General features: G+C 31.6%; 1 protein-coding gene across 2 annotated transcripts in view; it reads left to right on the top strand.

The window, feature by feature from the left end:
* Positions 1–217: 217 nt before the first annotated feature.
* LOC148299991 (neurotrimin-like) overlaps positions 218–22400 on the top strand; it is a 45376-nt gene continuing 23193 nt past the window's right edge. The window contains exons 1-3 of one of the 2 annotated variants that reach the window (XM_088275412.1): positions 218–306; positions 13986–14199; positions 18593–18750. In XM_088275412.1, coding sequence (XP_088131538.1) covers positions 14025–14199; positions 18593–18750 — 333 coding nt within the window. In that variant the 5' untranslated portion in view covers positions 218–306; positions 13986–14024. The remainder of the gene's footprint in view (positions 307–13985; positions 14200–18592; positions 18751–22400) is intronic. The other variant, XM_088275411.1, reaches the window with a different exon arrangement.

Below are 22400 nucleotides of genomic sequence, written 5' to 3'. Positions count from 1 at the left end.
AAAAGAAAAAATGTACAAATATTTTTTTATAGGGGGGGTAGGGTTAGTACCTAAAGGGCAAACCGGTTCTTGAATATTTAGAATCCATTACTGATAATATCTAAGGTAAAATATCGAATTTCAGTGAAAACTTCCTCAAATCCATCAACTTGCTTACCCACATAAATGTATTACGTTCAAAAATCAAAAGATTATCTGTAGTTTCGTTCGTTAATTCAGTTCTACGCGGTCTGTGTTAGTGAACGCGCGCGGACAAAACGGGCATATTGTTCTTCTGTCAAAATTCCCGCGATTTCTTTTGATAAGGTGCCTACATAATACATTCTTTTTTCAAATATTTTTTAAATACCATCGTGAATTACAAACGTCAAATATTTAGGTACCTACGTGATAATTAAAATTGACGCGTAAAAACGTTATTGATATTATTTAAAAATAATTGGAAGGTTTACTATAAAATTCAATTATTTCAACGAAAAATTAGAATTCAGACTCAGAAAAAAATGTGTTCAATGCATTATATTATTTTTTAAATATATAAGGGATTTACAAACGTCAAAGTTAAGTGCCTACCTGATATTTTAAATAGACGCGTAATAGAGTTTTTCATTTTATTTAAAAATAGTATTACAAAGTAATTTTAATAAAACTAAATTATTTTAACGATATTATAGACTATTTGCAAAAATATTTGGCGTTAGTGAATTCCTAACGTTAAAGATAAAGTATCTCCCTTAAATGGACGCATAAAAAGGTTTTTCATTTTATTTACAAATAATATTAGAGTTTATTTTAAAATTAAATTAATCTAACAAAAATTAGAATACAAAACGTCAAAATTCCCGCGTTTTTTATAAAGATGCCTAATATATTGTATTATTTTTTTAAAAATATTTTTTAATATCTTCGTGAATTACAGACCTCTAAGATTAAGTACCTACCGGATATTTTAAATGGACGAGTAAAAAGGTTTTTAATTTTATTTCAAAATAATAGTAATTAAAAAAAATTAACGAAAATTTTTTTTACAAACAATATTTTTTAACATCTTAGTGAACTGCTAACGTCATAGAAAAAGTACCTACGTGATATTAAAAATAAACACGTTACAAGGGTTTTCATTTTATTTAAAAATAATATTACGAGGTTTATCATAATATTTCATTATTTTAGCGAAAAATTAGAATACAAAAAGTCGAAATTCCCGCGATATTTTTTGTCAAAATTGATATTCAAATTATTATTATTAATAAATATTAATTAATAAAACTAATATTTTGCTGTTAATAAGTAATATTTTATGTGATTATTTATATATTTTGCCGGCGTATTTCAAACTTGCGTTTATTTTTTTTACTATTGAGGAATTTTAAAATTTTAGGATGAAATTTTTTGTATTTAAAAATTTAATTCATACCGGGACGCTAAGTAAAATGGCCGGGTCAGCGGGATTTTATCTTCAAAACGTCTGAGACATTAAAATTTGTCATTAGAATCCTAACTGTCCATCAAACCTCCTCCCTTAGTTTCTCCCTCTACCTCCTTCCCTAAACTCCCTTGTTCCTTTGCCTTCCTTATTATCATCAATTTGTAATTTATATTTTTTTAAATGTTCAAGTACTATCTACCATCTGATTGCAAACAGCTTTATATGGTATCGAACGTTTTGATCAATATCACTAGTCTGCTTTTGGTTGGTTGGAAGATGCTGCTTTTTAGCAAAAGCCCGCCAATTTACTTATTTCTTTTATGTCTTCTTCTTCTTCTAACCCTTATCCGCACCCCAATGGTGCATAGGGCACTGCATCGTATAGAAGCAGTGTTATCTTCATCGTTAAATACACGAAGGAAAGGTGATCAGCCTTCCGCTTCAGGTACCAGTCCAGGGCATATTAAATAAATATTAAAACTGAAAAAACTAACTAACCATCACGCCGCTTCACCGCAGGGGTAGGCAGAGAGAATAGAACGCCACACCACTCTGTCTTTGCAAACATTCTTTGCCTCTTCCACGTTCATGCATCTGCTCATACATACCCGCCGATTGTTACGACTCTCAACCTGACCACTTTCATGTATTTGGTATACCTGATCGTGCCATGTTTTTCTCGGTCTTCCTTTGCTCCTTTTTCCAATTACATTCGCCTCATAAATTTGTTTTACCGTTCTTTCCTCACTCATTCGTTCTACATGTCCAAACCATCTCAACACACCTTTCTTAATTTTATCTATAATGCTTATCTCAGCTTTGCATTCCTTCCTTATTTTACTATCCGAACATCTACCACACATCGTTTTAAATAAATATTAGACTATTTATTACGACCCTCTTGGGAATCGAAACCGGGACCTGCAGCATGGTAGCCCAGCGCGCTAACCACTACACTATGCAGGTCCGCCTCTTTTATGTACATGAAGTTTAAATAAATAAATAAAACCGGGACGTCTTCCATATTACGCGAAAACGCAACGGAGAGAAAGATTTAAGTAAGTACTTTTACATCCGGTTTGAATTGATTGTATGAAACATTGCCATAGAATACGAAATCCCTTCAACTAAATTCGAGTCACATACTGTCACATCATATTCCAATACACTAAACATTGAGAAGGTCCGTTTTGTATGTATTATATTTTTATGGATTCTTGGTAATAAAAAAAAAATATTCACATTATTTTTTGACATCTCAACATAGATGAAAAAGAATATGGCTATTTGCGGGGCTTAAAATAAGTCCATCATTTCTGTATGTCATTCATTACCAACTTACGAAAACAAAAGTATTTACGAAGGCGAATTTTGCAAAAGAAAATGATAAATAAAAATATTAATTATATCGGCTGTTATAAACACAAAACGTGCCTTACACAATCCTTTATAGGTTGTTATTTTTTGACATCTCATCAAAGATAAGGAAGAATATGGAAGTCTGGGCATTTACGGGGCTGACGACCGTCATAGGCTGGTGTAAGTTATCACTTTACACAGTGTAACATTCACCAATTCTACCCATTATTGACAACCACACTACAAATTTTTTTTGGAAGTTCTATATGAGTATATGACCCAATTTTGAAACGTTGTACAAGAATCACTAGAATACTCACTAGTGACATCTATCGGTGAGACGAAGAAGCTTTTTTATTTGTATACGTTTTTTTGTGGAACGTATGAGTGAGGAAAGAACGTTTGAGCAAATTTATGAGGCGAATGTAGTTGGAAATAGAGGCAGAGAAAGACTGAAAATGTATGAGGAGATGCATGAATGTGGAAGAGGCGAAGAATGTTTGCGAAGACAGGGTGGCGTTCTATTCTCTCTGCCTATTACTGCGAGGGGGCGGCGTGATGGTTAGTTAGTTAGTAATACAAAACAGTATTTATTTTTAATTTGAGTTTTACTTATAGTATATAACACTCTCGATGGTATTATCCCTCTTAAAAACAGGCTACAATGCCTACACCAAGAAGAAGAAGAAAAAGACGAAGATATTTATCACAGGGCAGATCGGCTGTCAAAATTTAAAACACAGTAAGGGACATTTTTTTGTAGTAGGTTTTTTTGCATTTATGGACTAAGTAGACTCTACTTAGTCCAAAATTGCAAAAAAAAACCTGCTACAAAAAAATGTCCCTGACTAACTAAAACTAACTAACCATCACGCCGCTTCCCCGCAGGGGTAGGCAGAGAGAATAGAGCGCCACACCACTCTGTCCTTGCAAACATTCTTCGCCTCTTCCACGTTCATGCATCTCCTCATACATACCCGCCGATTGTTACGACTCCTAACCTGACCACTTTCAAGTATTTGGCATACCTGATCGTGCCATGTTTTTCTCGGTCTTCCTCTGCTTCTTTTCCCGCTAACATTCGCCTCATAAATTTGTTTTACCGTTCTTTCCTCACTCATTCGTTCTACATGTCCAAACCATCTCAACACACCTTTCTTAATTTTATCGATAATGCTTATCTCAGCTTTGCATTCCTTCCTTATTTCACTATTCGCACATCTATCATACATCGTTTTGTTACACATTCTTCTGAGAGATCGCATTTCGACTGCATTCAGTCTACTTTCATCCTTCTTTTGCCAACTCCATGTTTCACTTCCATACATTAGAGTTGGAACCAGGACTCCGTTGTGCACTGCCAGTTTAGCTTCCGCTGATAGGTTTTTATTTGCTATAACTGATTTCAGTGCACCGTTCACTTTGTTCCCAGCATTCACTCTCCTTTCTATAAATTAAATAATTAATAATTAATTTAAATTTGGACAGCCGAGATATTTCGACAACAGTTTAAACCGTGCGACGTTTTGAAACGTTTTTCAATTTAATAAATGCGACAATAGCAATAACAGACGGTATTATCAGTGCACAAAGCGTCGACTCTGGAGGGTGAGGCCTTTGTGTATCGATCAACGACACCTCAGATAGGGGACTGGCTATTATGAGCACACACTTGGTAATAAACATCGGCTTATCAAGATCAGCATTTTAAATTCAATTAGGCATGCTGGCGACGCGGAAAACAAGACTGGATTTATTGTGTGCCCAATATTGAGTCAACTCGACGACAGAATAGGGTATTATCACTCGGGAGAAATATTTTATTTGACGTACTCAACCTATAAAGAGTTTCTAATATAAGAGTTTCTGCTTAGGAAAAAGCTTCTTTACATCTCACTAATAGATGTCTCTAGTGAAGTTCTAGTGATTCAAGAACAAGGTTTCTAAATTGGTTTATATATATATATAGAACTTCCAAGAATTTGAGTAGCGTGGTTGTCAATTATGGGTAGAATTGGTGAATGTTACATATGGTTATATATGAGTTTCTGCTTAGTAAAAAGCTTCTTTACACCTCACCAATAGATGTCTCTAGTGAAGTTCTAGTGATTCAAGAACAAGGTTTCTAAATTGGTTCATATATATAGAACTTCCAAGAATTTGAGTAGTGTGGTTGTCAATAATGGGTAGAATTGGTGAATGTTACACGTGTGTAAAGTGATCACTTAAACCAGCCTATGACGGTCGTCAGCCCCGTAAATGACTTCCATATTCTTCTTCATCTTTGATGAGATGTAAAAAAATAACAACCTATAAAGGATTGTGTAAGGCTCGTTTTGTGTTTATAATAGCCGATATAATCAATATTTTCATTTATCATTTTCTTTTGCAAAATTCGCCTTCGTAAATACGTTGTTTTCGTAAGTTGGTAATGAATGACACACAGAAACGATGGACTTATTTTAATATTGGTAACATTGCTAAATTATTGGCGGCTCTATTTGTTGATGTCTATGGTCCACCTTCCCACTCCCCCCCCCCTCTCCACATATTCTCCCAAATGGCAGTGTAGTGGTAAACAAAAATATGCAGCTTTTGCTGGGATTTAGTACATTTTCTGGGCATTCTGAAAACATGCACAACCGAATATTGATGATTTTTTTAATATATCGCTCACTCCTTTCAAGAACGTCATAAATCAAATATCGTCAATTGTGCATGTTTTCGGAATGCCTAGAAAATGTACTATATCCCAGCAAAAGAAGCATATTTTAAACTTAATATTTACCCGCTACAGGGCAGAAAGTGTTGTTTTTTCATTTTGAATAAATGGTATTGTTGAATTAATTTTTTTAAACGTACTGAATATTTTTCAAATGGAGAAAAAACCTTCAGGTTTTACCTAAAAATATCTATTGCAAAGTAAAAAGTTCAATAAGTGGCTTGATATTTATTTTTAACACTTTTTTTTTAATATTCTGAAACTATAAAAACGATCTCCTGAAAAATCAGGTTTTTTGATATATGACGTTGTTGAAAGGAGTGAGCGAAGTATCTAGACACTTTTGGCCAGAGTATACCAATTTATTATAGCTGCAGACAGTTGGTAGTATTTCACTTTAAATTGTTGGGTAATATATCAAAAATTAAACACGATTATTGGATTGAATTCTACTTTTATTTACATATGTGATATGTTTCGTCTTATTACATTATAAAACACATAAGGTGTTTGATAATCTCGTAATAAATGCGTCACATATCGTCATATACATGTAAATAAAACTACAATTCAATCCAATAACGTAGCTCAAAGTATACCAAGTCGATTCTCAGTACTATAATGGTTAAATTAGATAGGTACTTTTATATTTATAACGTGGTAATATTTTTCTTTTGTAAATTGGGTGTAAATAATATGTAAAGTGGGTGTATAATAATAAAATAAACAATGTGTTGCTTTGTAATAAAAGAAACGACAGTTAAAGTTTATTCTCAATTAATCTTTACAATAATTTTTATATCTATCTGATTCTGACAGTTAACAATATTTTTTCTATCGGAAGTCTTTTGTTTTATTCTGTGCGACGCATGCGACATCTGGTGGTAGAACTGTTTTATGTAGGTACTATTTGTAAGTACTTAATAAAATGTATAGGTAGGTACCTAGGTATTTTATTACATATTATCATACTTATTTTAACATAGATAATAATGGTGTTCGTCTACGGCATCATATGTATGATAATATGTGATGCGTTTCGACATTATCAAACACAAGTGTTTGATAATGTACCCAGTAAAAAGTTCAGTAAGTGGCTTGATATTTATTTTTAATACATTGTATCATATTTTCCGCCTCCGTGGTGTAATGATCAGCGTGTTTAGCTACCGTGCTGGAGGTCCCGGGTTCGATTCCCAGGGGGGGTGAAAATAAATATTAGTGATTTTACACTGTAATATTTATTTAATATTACCCTGGACTGGTTCCTGAGCGCAAGAGTGATCACCTTGCCTTCATGTAAGTAATGATATCTAAGATAACACTGCGTCAATTCGATGCAGTGCCCTATGCACCATAAGGTGCGGGTAAGGGTTATAAGTAAGTAATAAGTAATCATATTTTTAAACTTTAAAAACGTTATCCTGAAAAATCGAGTATTTTGATTTATGACGTTCTTGAAAGGAGTGAGCGATATCTATTATTACTTTCAGTTAATCTATATGTATTTCAAGGATGTGTGCAACATCGCAATTCGTGATGAAATCGAATCTGCAATGATGAAATCGAATCCTAATACTAAGACGATACTGAATATTTTTTCAAGTCTAATGATAAAGAATTAAAAAATACCTCTCAGCCAGCTTAGAAAAAAACAAAATGAATGTGGATCCACGTTAGAGAAATAGAGTTTTTTTATGGGATTTTTTTCATTTATTCCTTTAATATATTTACATTTTTATTTATAACATAATAATGATTAAAGAAAACACTTCGTTTTTTACCACTTGAGTTTTATTATAGACTACATATTTCAGTAGTTAAACTTCCATCATTCAGGTCTGTATAATAACATATTCTGAAACATGTAGTCTATAATAAAACTCAAGTGGTAAAAAACGAAGTGTTTTCTTTAATCATTGTAACATGATTTACCACAAAGTTTATGCCGAAACAATAAATAAAATATAACATAATACATTTGATTCATTTATACATATGGAGAACTTTTATATTTCGATTCGCTGTGCCTCTCCATAAAAGAGACTGTGCACTTGTGCTTAGATAGGGACTTACACTCGTGGTTTAATGTTATATAAAATAATATATATAAAAACCCTTATCCGCACCCCAATGATGCATAGGGCACTGCGTCATATAAACGCACTGTTATCTTGATAGTTTTTTTTACACATGAAGGAAAGGTGATCAGCCCTACGCTTCAGGTAATATTAAATAAATATTACAATGAAAAATCACTTATATTTATTTTACCCCCCTTGGGAATCGAACCCAGGACCTCCGGAACGGTAGCCGAGCGTGCTGACCATTACACTACGGAGGCGGACATAATGTTATATAATAAAAGATATAATAGTTTTTTTTGTATATTTTATCAAGATTTAAATGTATAGAGCTTTGAATTTTTTTAAAGTATTTTTATATCATCTATTTTTTTTATTTCTTTAGGGAGTTTATTGAAATGTTTGATTGCCAAATATTTGAAGTTTTGCTGAAATTGCTTGGTGTTGCATTTTGGGGTAGAAAAATCGTTTGAGAATCTCGATGATAAATTTTTTGTTAAATGTAAATAGTTGTCACCCTTTAGTATTTGAAAAATTGCGGTTTTATTATTCACCTTGCTTATTATGTACAAGGTTTATAGATCATTCAGTGAATTATTGTTTCTTCTAGCTAATTAAATATGTTTTTATTTGAATCTGTGTTGGGAACAGGAGGGATCATCTAGTGTGGGCCAAACAGGAACTTCTCGGCATTTGCAGAGAAAAAGAGTTACATTGTCCGCCTCTGTAGTGCAATGGTCAGCACGCTTGGCTACCGTACTGGACGTCCCGGGTTCGATTCCCAGGGGAGTCATATAAATATTCTCCCCAGTGTCATTTTAATATAACCTAAAATATAATGTATACCCACACATAGGCCATGTCTTTGTGGGACTTTTTGTGTATTAATATTTTTTTTACTTGTAATTATTAAATATATTGTGAAATGCAAAATAATTTTAAATTAATGAGATATTTTTCAATATTACCCTGGACTGGTTCCTGAAGCGGAGGGCCGATCGCTTTTTCTTCATATGTTAACGATCAAGATCTGCGTTTATATGATGCAGTGCCCTATGCACCATTGGGTGCGGATAAGGTTTAGTAGACTTGTATAGTTATGTATGTTTGCATGTATACTAATATTTCTATTAGATAATTTAGAAACATTTGTGTATGTATGAAAAGATGAAAGTGATCGGAAACGCAAAGGCCAACGTTAGAATAGACCCATGAATGTGGAAGAAAAGGGAAAAACTTATTTTTTTAGCCCTCATCCGCACCCGATGGTGCACAGGGCACTGCATCATATTTATCATATAAACGGTGTTATCTCGATCGTTTACACATGAAGGAAAGGTGATCGGCCCTCCGCTACAGGTACCAGTCCAGGGTAATATTGAATAAATATTAGAGTAAAAAAAATCACTTATATTTATTTGACCCTCCCCTGGGAATCGAGCCTGGGACTTCCGTACGGTAGCCGAAGGTGTTGACCATTACTGACCATAAACTACGGAGGCATACTAAAATTCAGACTTAAATTTCTTCAGCTAAATATAATGTAAAAAAAACTTATAAATGCCATTTATGGTTATGTAATATCAGAAAACGTAGATTAGTTCTTTGAATTGCACAAATAGTTCCTTATAAGCGTCCGACGACTAAAAAAAAAGAGAAACCCGCCACCAAACTGATAAAAAAAGGAATGGACTTACCCAGATCTTGATTTCCGCGGTCAGGTCGATGGTTATCCAGTGGCGGCACGTAACTTCACACTTTTTATTGAGGTTAGGGATACGACTAAGTAAAAAAAATTCTATAATTTTTTTTATCACTTTATCACTTTATCACTGTAACATTCACCATTCTACCTATGATTGATAACCACACTAATAAAATTTTGGACACTGTATTTGCGCAATATGTGTGTAATCGCCTTCGTTTAAAAAGATTTTATCAATGTTAATCATTAAGGTTTATTATTAGATTAAAACCAATATTTTTAACTTTTCCACTTTTTTTATTTGACCAGCGACGGGGTTTCGTCGTTACCGACATCATCAGACCAGTCTGATGATGTCGGTAACGACGAAACCCGGTCGCTGGTCAAACAAAAAAAGTGGAAAAGCTAAAAATATTGGTTTTAATCTAATAATAAATTAAAAATGCAATTCCATCACGAAGTGTCAGTGGATAATATAAATCTATTAATCATTAAGGTTTTAAAAACTGATACCTCAAGCATAGTTGGAGAATATGGAAGTCTGGACATTTAATTATATTCAATGATCACTGTGTAACATTCACCATTCTACCAATGATTGACAGCCACACTACTCAAAATTTTGGACATTGTATTTACGCAATATATGGGCAATTGTCTTCAATTAAAAAGGTCTTTAAAAAAAATTATATCCAGGTTTTAAAAATTGATACCTGAAGCATATAGATGAGAAGAATATGGATGTCTGGGCATTTAATTAGTTTCAATGATCACCTTATCATTCACCATTGACAACCACACTACTCAAAAATTTGGACATTGTATTTACGCAATATATATGCAATTGTCTTTAATTAAAAAGATGTTTTCAATAAATAATATCAAGATTTTAAAAATTGATACCTCATCTATATAGAGGAAGAAGAATATGGATGTCTGGGCATTTAATTAGATTCAATGATCACTTTATAACTGTGTAACATTTCACCATCCTACCCACGATTGATAACCATGCCATTTAAATTTTGGACGTTTCATTTACGCAATATATATGCAATTAACTTTAGTTAAAAAGGTTTATTCAAAAAATAATATCAAGGTTTTAAAAATTGATACCTCAAGCATATAGATGAAGAAGAATATGGAAGTCTGGGCATTTAATTAGATTCAACGATCACTTTATCACAGGGTAACATTTTACCATTGTACCCGCGATTGACAACCAAACCATTTAAATTTTGGACGTTTCATTTACGCAATATATATGCAATTGTCTTTAATTAAAAAGATCTATTTAAAAAATAATATCAAGATTTTAAAAATTGATACCTCAAGCATATAGATGAAAAAGAATATGGAAGCCTGGGCATTTAATTAGATTCAATGATCACTTTATCACTGTGTAACATTTCACCATCCTACCCACGATTGATAACCATACCATTTAAATTTTGGACGTTTCATTCACGCAATATATATGCAATTAGCTTTATTTAAAAAAGGTTTATTAAAAAATAATATCAAGATTTTTAAAATTGATACCTCAAGCATATAGATGAAGAAGAATATGGAAGTCTGGGCATTTAATTAGATTCAATGATCACTTTATCACCGTGTAACATTTCAGCATCCTACCCACGATTGATAACCATACCATTTAAATTTTGGACGTTTCATTTACGCAATATATATGCAATTAACTTTAATTAACAAGATCTGTTTAAAAAATAATATCAAGATTTTAAAAATTGATACCTCAAGCATATAGATGAAGAAGAATATGGAAGTTTGCTCATTTAATTAGATTCAACGATCACTTTATCACAGGGTAACATTTTACCATTCTACCCACGATTGATAACCATGTCATTTAAATTTTGGACGTGTCATTTACGCAATATATATGCAATTTTCTTTAATTAAAAAGGTTTATTCAAAAAATAATATCAAGATTTTTAAAATTGATACCTCAAGCATATAATAAGAAGAAGAAGAATATGGAAGTCTGGGCATTATATTCAATGATCACTTTATAACTGTGTAATATCACCATCCTACCCACAATTGACAACTATACAATTTAAATTTTGGACGTCCTGTTTACCAATATGCTATCAATTCGCTTTAATTAAAATATTTTTTGTATCCTACTTCTTCGATTACATTTACGGTTGAAATTATGAAGTTTTCAATAGAAATATCTTTTAAAATCTTGATATATATGGTGTAGAAGAATATGGAAGTCTGGGCATATAATTAAAATCAATATCAACATATAAAAAGGGTGATCCTTTTTCTCATAATTGACACCACACTACTTGAATTTTGGACATTGTATTTTCACAAAATAAATGCAATTATCTTCAATTTAAAAGATTTTTAGTATGCTACTTCACGAATGACATTTATAGTTGTAATTCTTAAGTTTTCTTTAGAAATATCATTTAAAATATCGATATAAATAACTCCTAAGCAGAAAAAAGCGAAAATTTCTCACCGAAAATTTTGGACACTTGAAATATTGTGAAAAAAGCAAGATCACAGCGTTCCGCGACGTTTGAGAAGCGTTTGTAAGGTTATACGGCTCCGAAGTGAAAAGGATCTCGACTGGCCACTGCTCGCCAAACGGTGGCTCGCGGCAAATGCGCAAAAGGATGCGCAGGACCTCTGTTTTATGGGCAGGCGAGATCCGAAAGATGGCAGTAAAGTCTACCATACGTTCGCTCTACGTCACTGCTCAGTGTTCAATTTTCTTATATATTAATTTATTATTTTTATTATACACATAATTACAAATTATAATTAAGTGCCCTCACTGATTCTTCCTGTGCCGAGGGCACATTTTACAATACTTTTGTTTAGTCATTTTTAATAATTTTATTTTTTATTTATTTTATTTTATTTTATATTTCAAAACATATTACATACAAAAGTCATATATATATATATATATATAATATATATATATATATATATATATATATATATATATATATATATATATATATATATATATATATATATATATATATATATATATATATATATGTATATATATATATATATGTATATATATATATATATATATACATATATATATATATATATATATATATATATATATATATATATATATATATATATATATATATATATATATATATATATATATATATATATATTTATAATATTTCCGATGAGTAATTTCTATTTCTCATTTAGGGACATGGGATAAAGGTTAACAAGACTGGAACACAAATAATAAAGTTATGAAAAGATTTTTTTTAAATAACCAAAACTAATACATGGCAAAATATAAATACAATAAACAGGTACCGTAGAACGATTTTATTTTGTGATTATAATCCAGGATTCGGACCCTACATACAAATGAAGGCGCTTATGCTAAATAAAAAGCTTCTTTCATCTCACCAATAGATGTCTCTAGTGAAATTCTAGTGATTCAAGCACCATGTTTCGAAATTGAACCATATATTCGTATATTATATTATAGAAGTTCCAAGAATTTGAGTAGTGTGGTTTGCAATCATGGATATAGGAATTGGTGAATGTTACACGTTTGTAAAGTGATCACTTAAACCAGCGTATGTCGGTCGTAAGCCCCGTGAATGCACGGATTTCCTTATTCTTCTTCATCTATGTTGAGATGCAAAAAATTATATAAAAAAAGAATAGTTTAAAAAAAAATGTAAGAAGATGTAAATATATATATATATATATATATATATATATATATATATATATATATATATATATATATATATATATATATATATATATATATATATATATATATATATATATATATATATATATATATATTAATGTTTATATATATAATAATAATAAAACCCTTATCCTCACCCAATGGTGCATTGGGCATCATATAAACGCAGTGTTATCTTGATCGTTTACACGTGAAGGAAAGGTGATCAGCCCGCCGCTTCAGGTACCAGTCCAGGGTAATATTGAATAAATATTACAGTGAAAAAATCACTTGTATTTATTTTACCCCCCTTGGGAATCGAACCCGGGACCTCCAGAACGGTAGCCGAGCGTGCTGGCCATTACACACACATATATATATATATATATATATATATATATATATATATATATATATATATATATATATATATATATATATATATATATATATATATATATATATATATATATATATATATATATATATATATATATATATATATATATATATATATATATATATATATATATATATATATATATATATATATATATATATATATATATATATATATATATATATATATATATTTATATATGTACATAATGTGAATTAAGTATAAATAATAATTTGTATTAAATATAATATTAGCTAACTAAAGAAATAAAAAAAGACACACTAAAATGTTGCACAGAAAGATTGTTTTAGCATATAATTCTTTGACTATCGTAACTCTACTTTCTTGAATATTTCCTCTATGGTAATCCGTCTCGGATCTTCTAAGTATAATTTTCATTACATATTTTTCTGCAACAATAATAGTATTGAATAATGCATTGCACGTGCCACCCCATCAAATAATCCCATACTGGAAAATAGACTGACGTCGACCGTAGTAATTTTTGACCAATTATTTTATAATATACTCATTATTTCGTTATTTAACCAAATTTCAGGTGTTTTTATGACTTAATATTTATCTGTAAAGGTTCACAATGAATAGTTACTGTGTTTTGTACATGTGTGGTGTAATTCTGTGTACCGCGAGTGTGGTTAGTTCCGAAAAAGACATATCTAGTGAAATAACCTCAAAGTTTAAAAGCATACCGACTACGGTTAAAACATTTGAAAATGACACCGTGTTGCTACCGTGCTATCTTGATAATGCTGGTAAGTTCTGTATTTTATACATTTTTTTAAATATAAAAACACAACACTCTAAACTGACCAATTTTGAGTTAGTTAATTTAATTGTACATAATAAATAATTTCATAAATGTGCCTTTATCGAGTTTTCCCGTGCCGAACGCACATTTTAATAAAATAAATAATAAAACCCTTATCCGCACCCCAATGGTGCATAGGGCACTGCGTCATATAAACGCAGTGTTATCTTGATCGTTTACACATGAAGGAAAGGTGATCAACCCTCCGCTTCAGGTACCACCAGTCCAGGGTAATATTGAAAAAATGACAGTGAAAACATCACTTATATTTATGTTACCCCCCTTGGTAATCGAACCCGGGACCTCCAGAACGGTAGCCGTGCGTGCTGACCATTACACTACGAAGGCGGACATTGTGCTCACTCCTTTCAAGAACGTCATTATTAAAAAAACGTAAATTTTCAGTTGTGCATGTTTTCGGAATGCCCAAAAAATGTACTCTATCCCAACAAAAGGGGTATATTTTTAACTTAATATTTACCCGCTACAGGAGAGAAAGTGCTGTTTTTGGATTTGGAGGAAAAAGTATTGTTTAATTATTTTTTTAATATACGTAATAATTTTCAAATGGAGAGAAAACCTTCAGGTTTTACCTAAAAAGATCTGTTGCACAGTAAATAGTTCAATAAGCGGCTTGATACTTATTTTTAATATATTGTATTATATTTGTAATCTTTAAAAACGTTCTCCTGAAAAATCAAGTATTTTGATTTATGACGTTCTTGAAAGGAGTGAGCGATTTTACAAACTTATTTGTAAAAATATATGAAAGCCCACTTCAATATATTCTCAACGCACTTCTATATCTACTTATGGATGGCATCGTTTTATCGAGTTTCTGTTTTAATTGACTTTATAAAGAATGAAAGTAGATTTTATAAATTTATTGCACAATAATTATCAATGTTACAACCTTATTACATAATAACCAAAACGTGGCAAGCAGTTATTTTAAAACATGGAAGGTGCATTTTTTATTTATCTTGTCCGCCTCCGTAGTGTAATGGTCAGCATGCTCGCCTACCGTTCCGGAGGTCCCGGGTTCGATTCCCAGGGGGGTTTAGTAAATATAAGTGATTTTTTCACTCCAATATTTGTTCAATATTACCCTGGACTGGTACCTGAAGCGGAGGGCTGATCACCTTTCCTTCATGTGTAAACGATCGAGATAACACTGCGTTTATATGACGCAGTGCCCTATGCACCATTGGGGTGGGGTAAGGGTTTTATTATTATTACGATATTACGATTCCCAAGGGGCGTAAAATAAATACAAGTGATTTTTTTCACTGTAATATTTATTCAATATTACCCTGGACTGGTACTTGAGGCGGAGGGCTGATCACCTTTCCTTCATGTGTAAACGATCAAGATAACACTGCGTTTATATGACGCAGTGCCCTATGCACCATTGGGGTGCGGATAAGGGTTTTATTATTATTATTATAATTTCTTGAGTAAAACATCTTATATTCGGAAATTTTACTGTTGAAATCGTTATTTTGTATGTAGTGTGTGTGTGTGGGTGTATGTGTATATATATACAGTATCTACTCAATGAATTAGGGCCACCCATTATTTTTTTGAATACTCTGAAATCTTTTGGATTATTATATTTATTTTACATAAATACTTTAAGTTTTCTATTGACATCTAATATCGTGTATATTACCTTCAATAATATGTAAAATATACCTGGATTATTTAAGCCTTTACAAATTTTCAAACCCTTTTTCTGAGAAAGGTCCCTAATTAGTACAGGTAGACAGATAGTTGAAAGTTCTAAAAATAGTCCTATCTCATTTATTAGTGAAGTTTCTCGAGTTCTGGTTGTTGTTTTGTTCAGAGAGGTTATATAGTTATCGTGTCTTGTGAAAAAAACTTAATTTTTAATTTTAGTTCATAAAGTATAATTTTTTTTTGTAAACACAAGTGTTTTTTTTGAAAAGGACAAAATGGGAAAAAGTAAAGACATTTCTGAGGAAAAAAAGTCTAGTGTTATAGTGCTACAGAAATTAGGAATACTATCTAATAGAGAAATTTCAAAAAAAGAAAACGTTTCTCGTCAAACAGTGGACAGAATTTCAAAATCAATAAAAAATCAGTCACCCGCCACCAGCAATCGGCGAAAGAACTGTCGTAGGATTAGAAAAACAACACCGAGGACTGATTGAAAAATCGTTCAAAGTGCCTTAGAAAACCGTAGTGCATCAGCAAAAACATTAAAAATAAAATTGGAAGAAGAGGGTATAAATATATCGGTATCAACACTGAGGCGACGTCTTTACGAAGTAAATCTGAAATGCAGGCGCCCTGTAAAAGTACCAAAATTGACACCACGAATGAAAGCGGATCGATTAAAATGGGCCAGGCTACATCGAAATTACTCGGTAGATGATTGGAAAAAGGTATTTATTTAAATTGAATTTTCAACATATCATTTTAGTAAATAAACTTATATATTTGAATTAAACTTAAATTTTCATTATTTTTCAGGTCATCTTTAGTGATGAGTGCCGGTTAGAAGCCGTGACAGAGAGCCGTCGATTCGTCAGGAGAACACCAATGGAACGTTACAATGAGGCCTGTGTGGTAAAAGTTATCAAACACCCCACTGCAACAATGATATGGCCATGTATTATTAACAATTTACCTGCGCCGTTGTTTTTCGTGGAAGGAACAATGAACCAAAATTCCTATAAGCAGGTCCTCGAACGAATTTTATTGCCCTTCTACCATACACTCGACCCAACAGAAGGTCCATACACCTTCATGCAGGATGGGGCACCTTGCCACCGGGCTAAATCAATAATAAAATTTTTGTCTAACAAAAATCTGCCTTTGCTCCCCTGTCCTGGAAATTCTCCGGGCCTTAATCCTATAGAAAACGTATGGAGCATGTTAAAAAATAAGGTATACTCATTTTCAAATCCGACAGTAGACTGTCTAAAAAAAAATATTCAAAAAATTTGGTCAGAAGACGAAGAAATAAAAAACATGATAAAACAGTGCATTTTAAGTATGCCAAAAAGAATTGAGGCAGTTATTTCTGCCAAAGGTGGAAATACTAAATACTAACTATATTTATATGAAAATATATGCATAATTTAAGCGTAATAAAGTGTTCATGTGTAAATAAAATTCAATGTTGTTTTATTCAAGGTTTTCTCTGAGTTATTCCTGTTTGAATTGAGAAATTGCGCGAAATTCTGCGTGGCCCTAATTCATTGAGTAGATACTGTATATATATATATATATATATATATACACAGTGGGTGGCCATATTATTAGGGACACTTCGAATTTCCTGTAATTTTCATTATTAAATGAATTAAATGAGCAAATAAATTCGTTTTTCGATATTTTTTTATCGATTGGGGTGCTTTATTAAGAATTTATAAACAACATTATCATGGATTTAATAATACCAATTTATTTTTTATCATAAAAAGTGATTATTCAACATTTTCAAAAAATCTTAATTTTTAGTAATAACACCCTTTGCTGCGATTACAACCTCCAAACGTCAGGGCATGCTTTTTATGCAGATTTTTGCATTGTGCCAGAGATTAAGGTAATTTTGCCATAATCTGAGAAGAGTTTCTATCATTTGCCACTTGGTGGCGATTTATTTTTTATTTTTTATTTTTTTTGCTTGGTTGTGTTGCTGTATTTTTCCCTTGCTTATGATTTATCAAGGTGATGTTTGTGAGCTGTCGTTAGTGTTATTGCTTTTGTGTATGATTTTACTTGTAAGTGTTTTGTGTACTGTTTTATGAATTGTTAGTTCTTTGTGTGTGATTCTAAACTCTGAATTCCTAACTCTGTTGTCATGGGCTAGTTACGCTTTCCGACATTTCGCTCACTCCTTTCAAGAACGTCATAAATCAAAATACTTGATTTTTCAGGAGAACGATTTTAAAGTTTAAAAATATAACACAATGTATTAAAAATAAATATCAAACCACTTATTTAACTTTTTACTATGCAACAGATCTTTTTTGGTAAAACCTGAAAAATTTTTCTTTATCTGAAAAATATTTAATATATTTAAAAAAATAATTAAACAAAACCTTTTCTTCAAAATGCCCTATGCACCATTGGGGTGCGGATAAGGGTTTTATTATTATTATTTCTTCAAAATGCAAAAACAACACTTTCTGCCCTGTAGCGGGTAAATATTAAGTTAAAAATATGCCTCTTTTGCTGGGATATAGTACATTTTTTTGGCATTTTGAAAACATGCACAACTGAAAATTGACGAATTTTGATTTATGACGTTCTTGAAAGGAGTGAGCGATATTTCTTTTATATGTTTCAATACGCTCTTGTTGCAGGATCAACATACCACGTTAGGTGGCTGAAAGAAAAACAGCTGATAGCAGACAGCTCAGACCACGACCTGATTCCTCCCGACAGAGTGAAGTTATACTCCAACCACAGCATCCAAGTCACGAGGCTAGCCCCAAACGACACCGGAGAGTATGTTTGCGAGGTAAGATCTTATAATTATTTTAAATAAATAAAATATAAATAAAACCCTCATCCGCACCCCAATGGTGCATAGGGTACTGCTTCATATTAACGCAGTGTTATCTTGATCGTTTACACATGAAGGAAAGGTGATCAGCCCTCCGCTTCAGGTACCAGTCCAGGGTTATATTAAATAAATATGACAGTGAAAAAATCACTTTTATTTATTTGACCCCCCCTGGGAATCGAACCCGGGACCTCCAGAACGGTAGCCGAGCGTGCTGACCATTACACTACGGAGGGGGACAGAAAAATTATGAAAAATTAAAAATTATAAAAGAGAGAAATATTTGTGTTTTTTTACAACATTTTTAATGTGTCCAAATACTTGTTCACAAAATCTGGATTATCTCCAATTACAGGAGTTATTTTCATATTATATTTTGACATCTCATCAAAGATGAAGAAGAATATGGAGCCTATGACAGTCGTCAGCCCCGTAAATGCCCAGACTTCCATATTCTTCTTCATCTTTGATGAGACGTCAAAATATAATATCAAAATATAATGTGTTCTTTTTAATAATGTCGTGGCAAAAATATTGGACAAGTCGCAATGGTGACACGAAAGGTACCTACCTAACTTATTTGAATTTTGATCCCAATTTAAAATAACAAAATTCGATTAAAAATTGTCTCAAAATTGTAATAAAATGTATAAAATGATTTTATGATAGGTATCTATCACACTTAGATTGAAAAAAACTTGGAGAAACCAGAAAAATATGTAATTCAAACCGTTATCCGCACCCAATGGTGCATAGGGCACTGCATTATAACAAACACAGTGTTATCTTGTTCATTAACACACGTAGGAAAGGTGATCAGCCCTCCGCTTCAGGTACCAGTCCAGGGTAATATTGAATAAATATTAGAGTGAAACAATCACTTATATTTATTATTATGAAGAAAAAAATATTAAACAATTTTAATATTTGTGATTTTTTATAATTTGCACAAATATTTCAATTCTTAGAAATAGGTTTCAAATTGTGGTAGATTGGGCTCGAACCGAGAAACTCTGACTTAAGAGTCCACGACACTAGCCACCGGACCACAACCCGACAATTATTTATTTATTTTTTTAACTGTCAAGTATTTAAAGTTGGTACCTTACCAAAAAGATAGTTATTAAATTATAAATAACACTTTCAATTAATGTTTTACTAAGTAAATACCACTATTTCTTAAAATCTACTGTGACACGTGTCACACGACTGTGGGATTTTAAGAAATAGTAGTGGTATTTACTTTGTAAAATGTATACATTTTACCACAAAGTGACTGCCGAATCAATTAATGAAATTATAAATAACACATTAATTTCTTGAATGTTTTTGCAGACACTTTGTGGCACATTTTATTAACTTTATAAAATTAAACAACTTTGTTTTAACCACTTTTTTAATTTACAACCTTTTGAGTGTGTCCAAATACTTGTTCACAAAATCTGGATTATCCCCAATTACAGGAGTTATTTTCATATTATTTTTTGACATCTCATCAAAGATGAAGAAGAATATGGAAGTCTGGGCATTTTTACGAGGCTTACGACCGTCATAGGCTGGTTTAAGTGATCACTTTACACACGTGTAACATTCACCAATTCTACCCATTATTGACAACCATACTACTCAAATTCTTGGAAGTTCTATATATATGAACCAATTTAGAAACCTTGTTCATGAATCACTAGAACTTCACTAGAGACATCTATTGGTGAGATGTAAAGAAGCTTTTTATTAAGCAGAAACTCTTATATTAGTATGTGAGATCCGAATCCTGGATTATAATCACACACATGAGAAACGCCAGAAAATACCATTTTCATTTTTATTATTAAGCTTATAATTTGACCAGATAATTTATTTACAACATTTTGAGTGTGTCCAAATACTTGTTCACAAAATCTGGATTATCCCCAATTACAGGAGTTAATTAGAATGTTACACGTGTGTAAAGTGATCACTTAAACCAGCATATGACGGTCGTAAGCCCCGTAAATGCCCAGACTTCCATATTCTTCTTCATCTTTGATGAGATGTCAAAAAATAATATGAAAATGAAGAACCTTGTCATCATAAGGGTTTATTAAATTCTAAAACATTAAAATACTAAAAAACATTAAAATACTCAGTCAAAAGTTAGCTAAATTCCCTTACCAAAAACTTCCACACACTCCGTACACCATATGACAAGGATTAATGTTAAAAAATTGTCAAAAAATAACATGAAAAATAACTCCTATAATTGGAGATACTCCAAATTTGTGAACAAGTATTTGGACATACTCAAAATGTTGAAAATATCTTTATGTTGTCTCTAAAGGACACTCCAGCTGACCATCTAAGCATTCGCATTTCAGCAGTTTCCAGTTGCCTAGAGTAGGTGTCATACATCGTCCAGGATTCGGAGCCATAAATTGTAATTATGTGTATAATAAAAAAGAAATAAAAAGAAATAAATAAATAAAACTGTTGCCGGCTAGAACAAACGAGAAAAAACGCAATACCGGGAACTTAGAACAGTTCGGAATTGTCAACTCTTCAACAATTAAGATAATTGCCGGTTTCAATTGTTTAATTACATCTAATTCGCTCTGTAAGATATGTTATACAGATATCTGGACCAGCGCTCCTCAGCCTTTGGTGGCGATACGAAAATAAATGGCGCCTCATATATATATATATATATATATATATATATATATATATATATATATATATATATATATATATATATATATATATATATATATATATATATATATATATATATATATATATATATATATATATATATATATATATATATATATATATATATATATATATATATATATATATATATATATATATATATATATATATATATATATATATATATATATATATATATATATATATATATATATATATAAATAATAATAATAAAACCCTTATCCGCACCCCAATGGTGCATAGGGCACTGCGTCATATAAACGCAGTGTTATCTTGATCGTTTACACATGAAGGAAAGGTGATCAGCCCTCCGCTTCAGGTACCAGTCCAGGGTAATATTGAATAAATATTACCGTGAAAAAATCACTAATATTTATTTGACCCCCCTGGGAATCGAACCCGGGACCTCCAGAACGGTAGCCGAGCGTGCTGACCATTACACTACGGAGGCGGACATTAAGATTGATGTCATCATTACAGACAATATAATATTCTTTTTGTAATTATGCAATGAAATAAGACAGGTTGGAAAACGCTGACCCAGACATGTCAAATACATTGTGCAAGAGATATAGCAATCAATTACAAGTTAAAACGACGTTTTGTGTGTGTGTGTGTGTGTGTGTGTGTGTGTGTGTATATATATATATATATATATATATAAATATATATATATATATATATATATTCAAGTTCGTGTAAAACTGGGGTTGAAAGTAAACATTTCACGCGATAGAAAAACTGTCTATTACTGTCGAAAACAAAAATAGTACAAAAAAAACTGTACGCTAGTATTAAATCTTAAACAAAGTTAATTTTAAACACGCGACGACCATTTTTAATATAATATGTGGACACATTACATAGAACATCCATATACACGAAACTCTCTT

Source organism: Brachycentrus maculatus, unplaced genomic scaffold (genome assembly GCF_059751285.1).
Source record: "Brachycentrus maculatus isolate JH-2025_06_01 unplaced genomic scaffold, ASM5975128v1 h1tg000863l, whole genome shotgun sequence".
Lineage (NCBI taxonomy): Eukaryota > Metazoa > Arthropoda > Insecta > Trichoptera > Brachycentridae > Brachycentrus > Brachycentrus maculatus.
The sequence above is the reverse complement of the archived record's forward strand: the minus strand, read 5'-3'. Positions and strand labels throughout refer to the sequence as shown.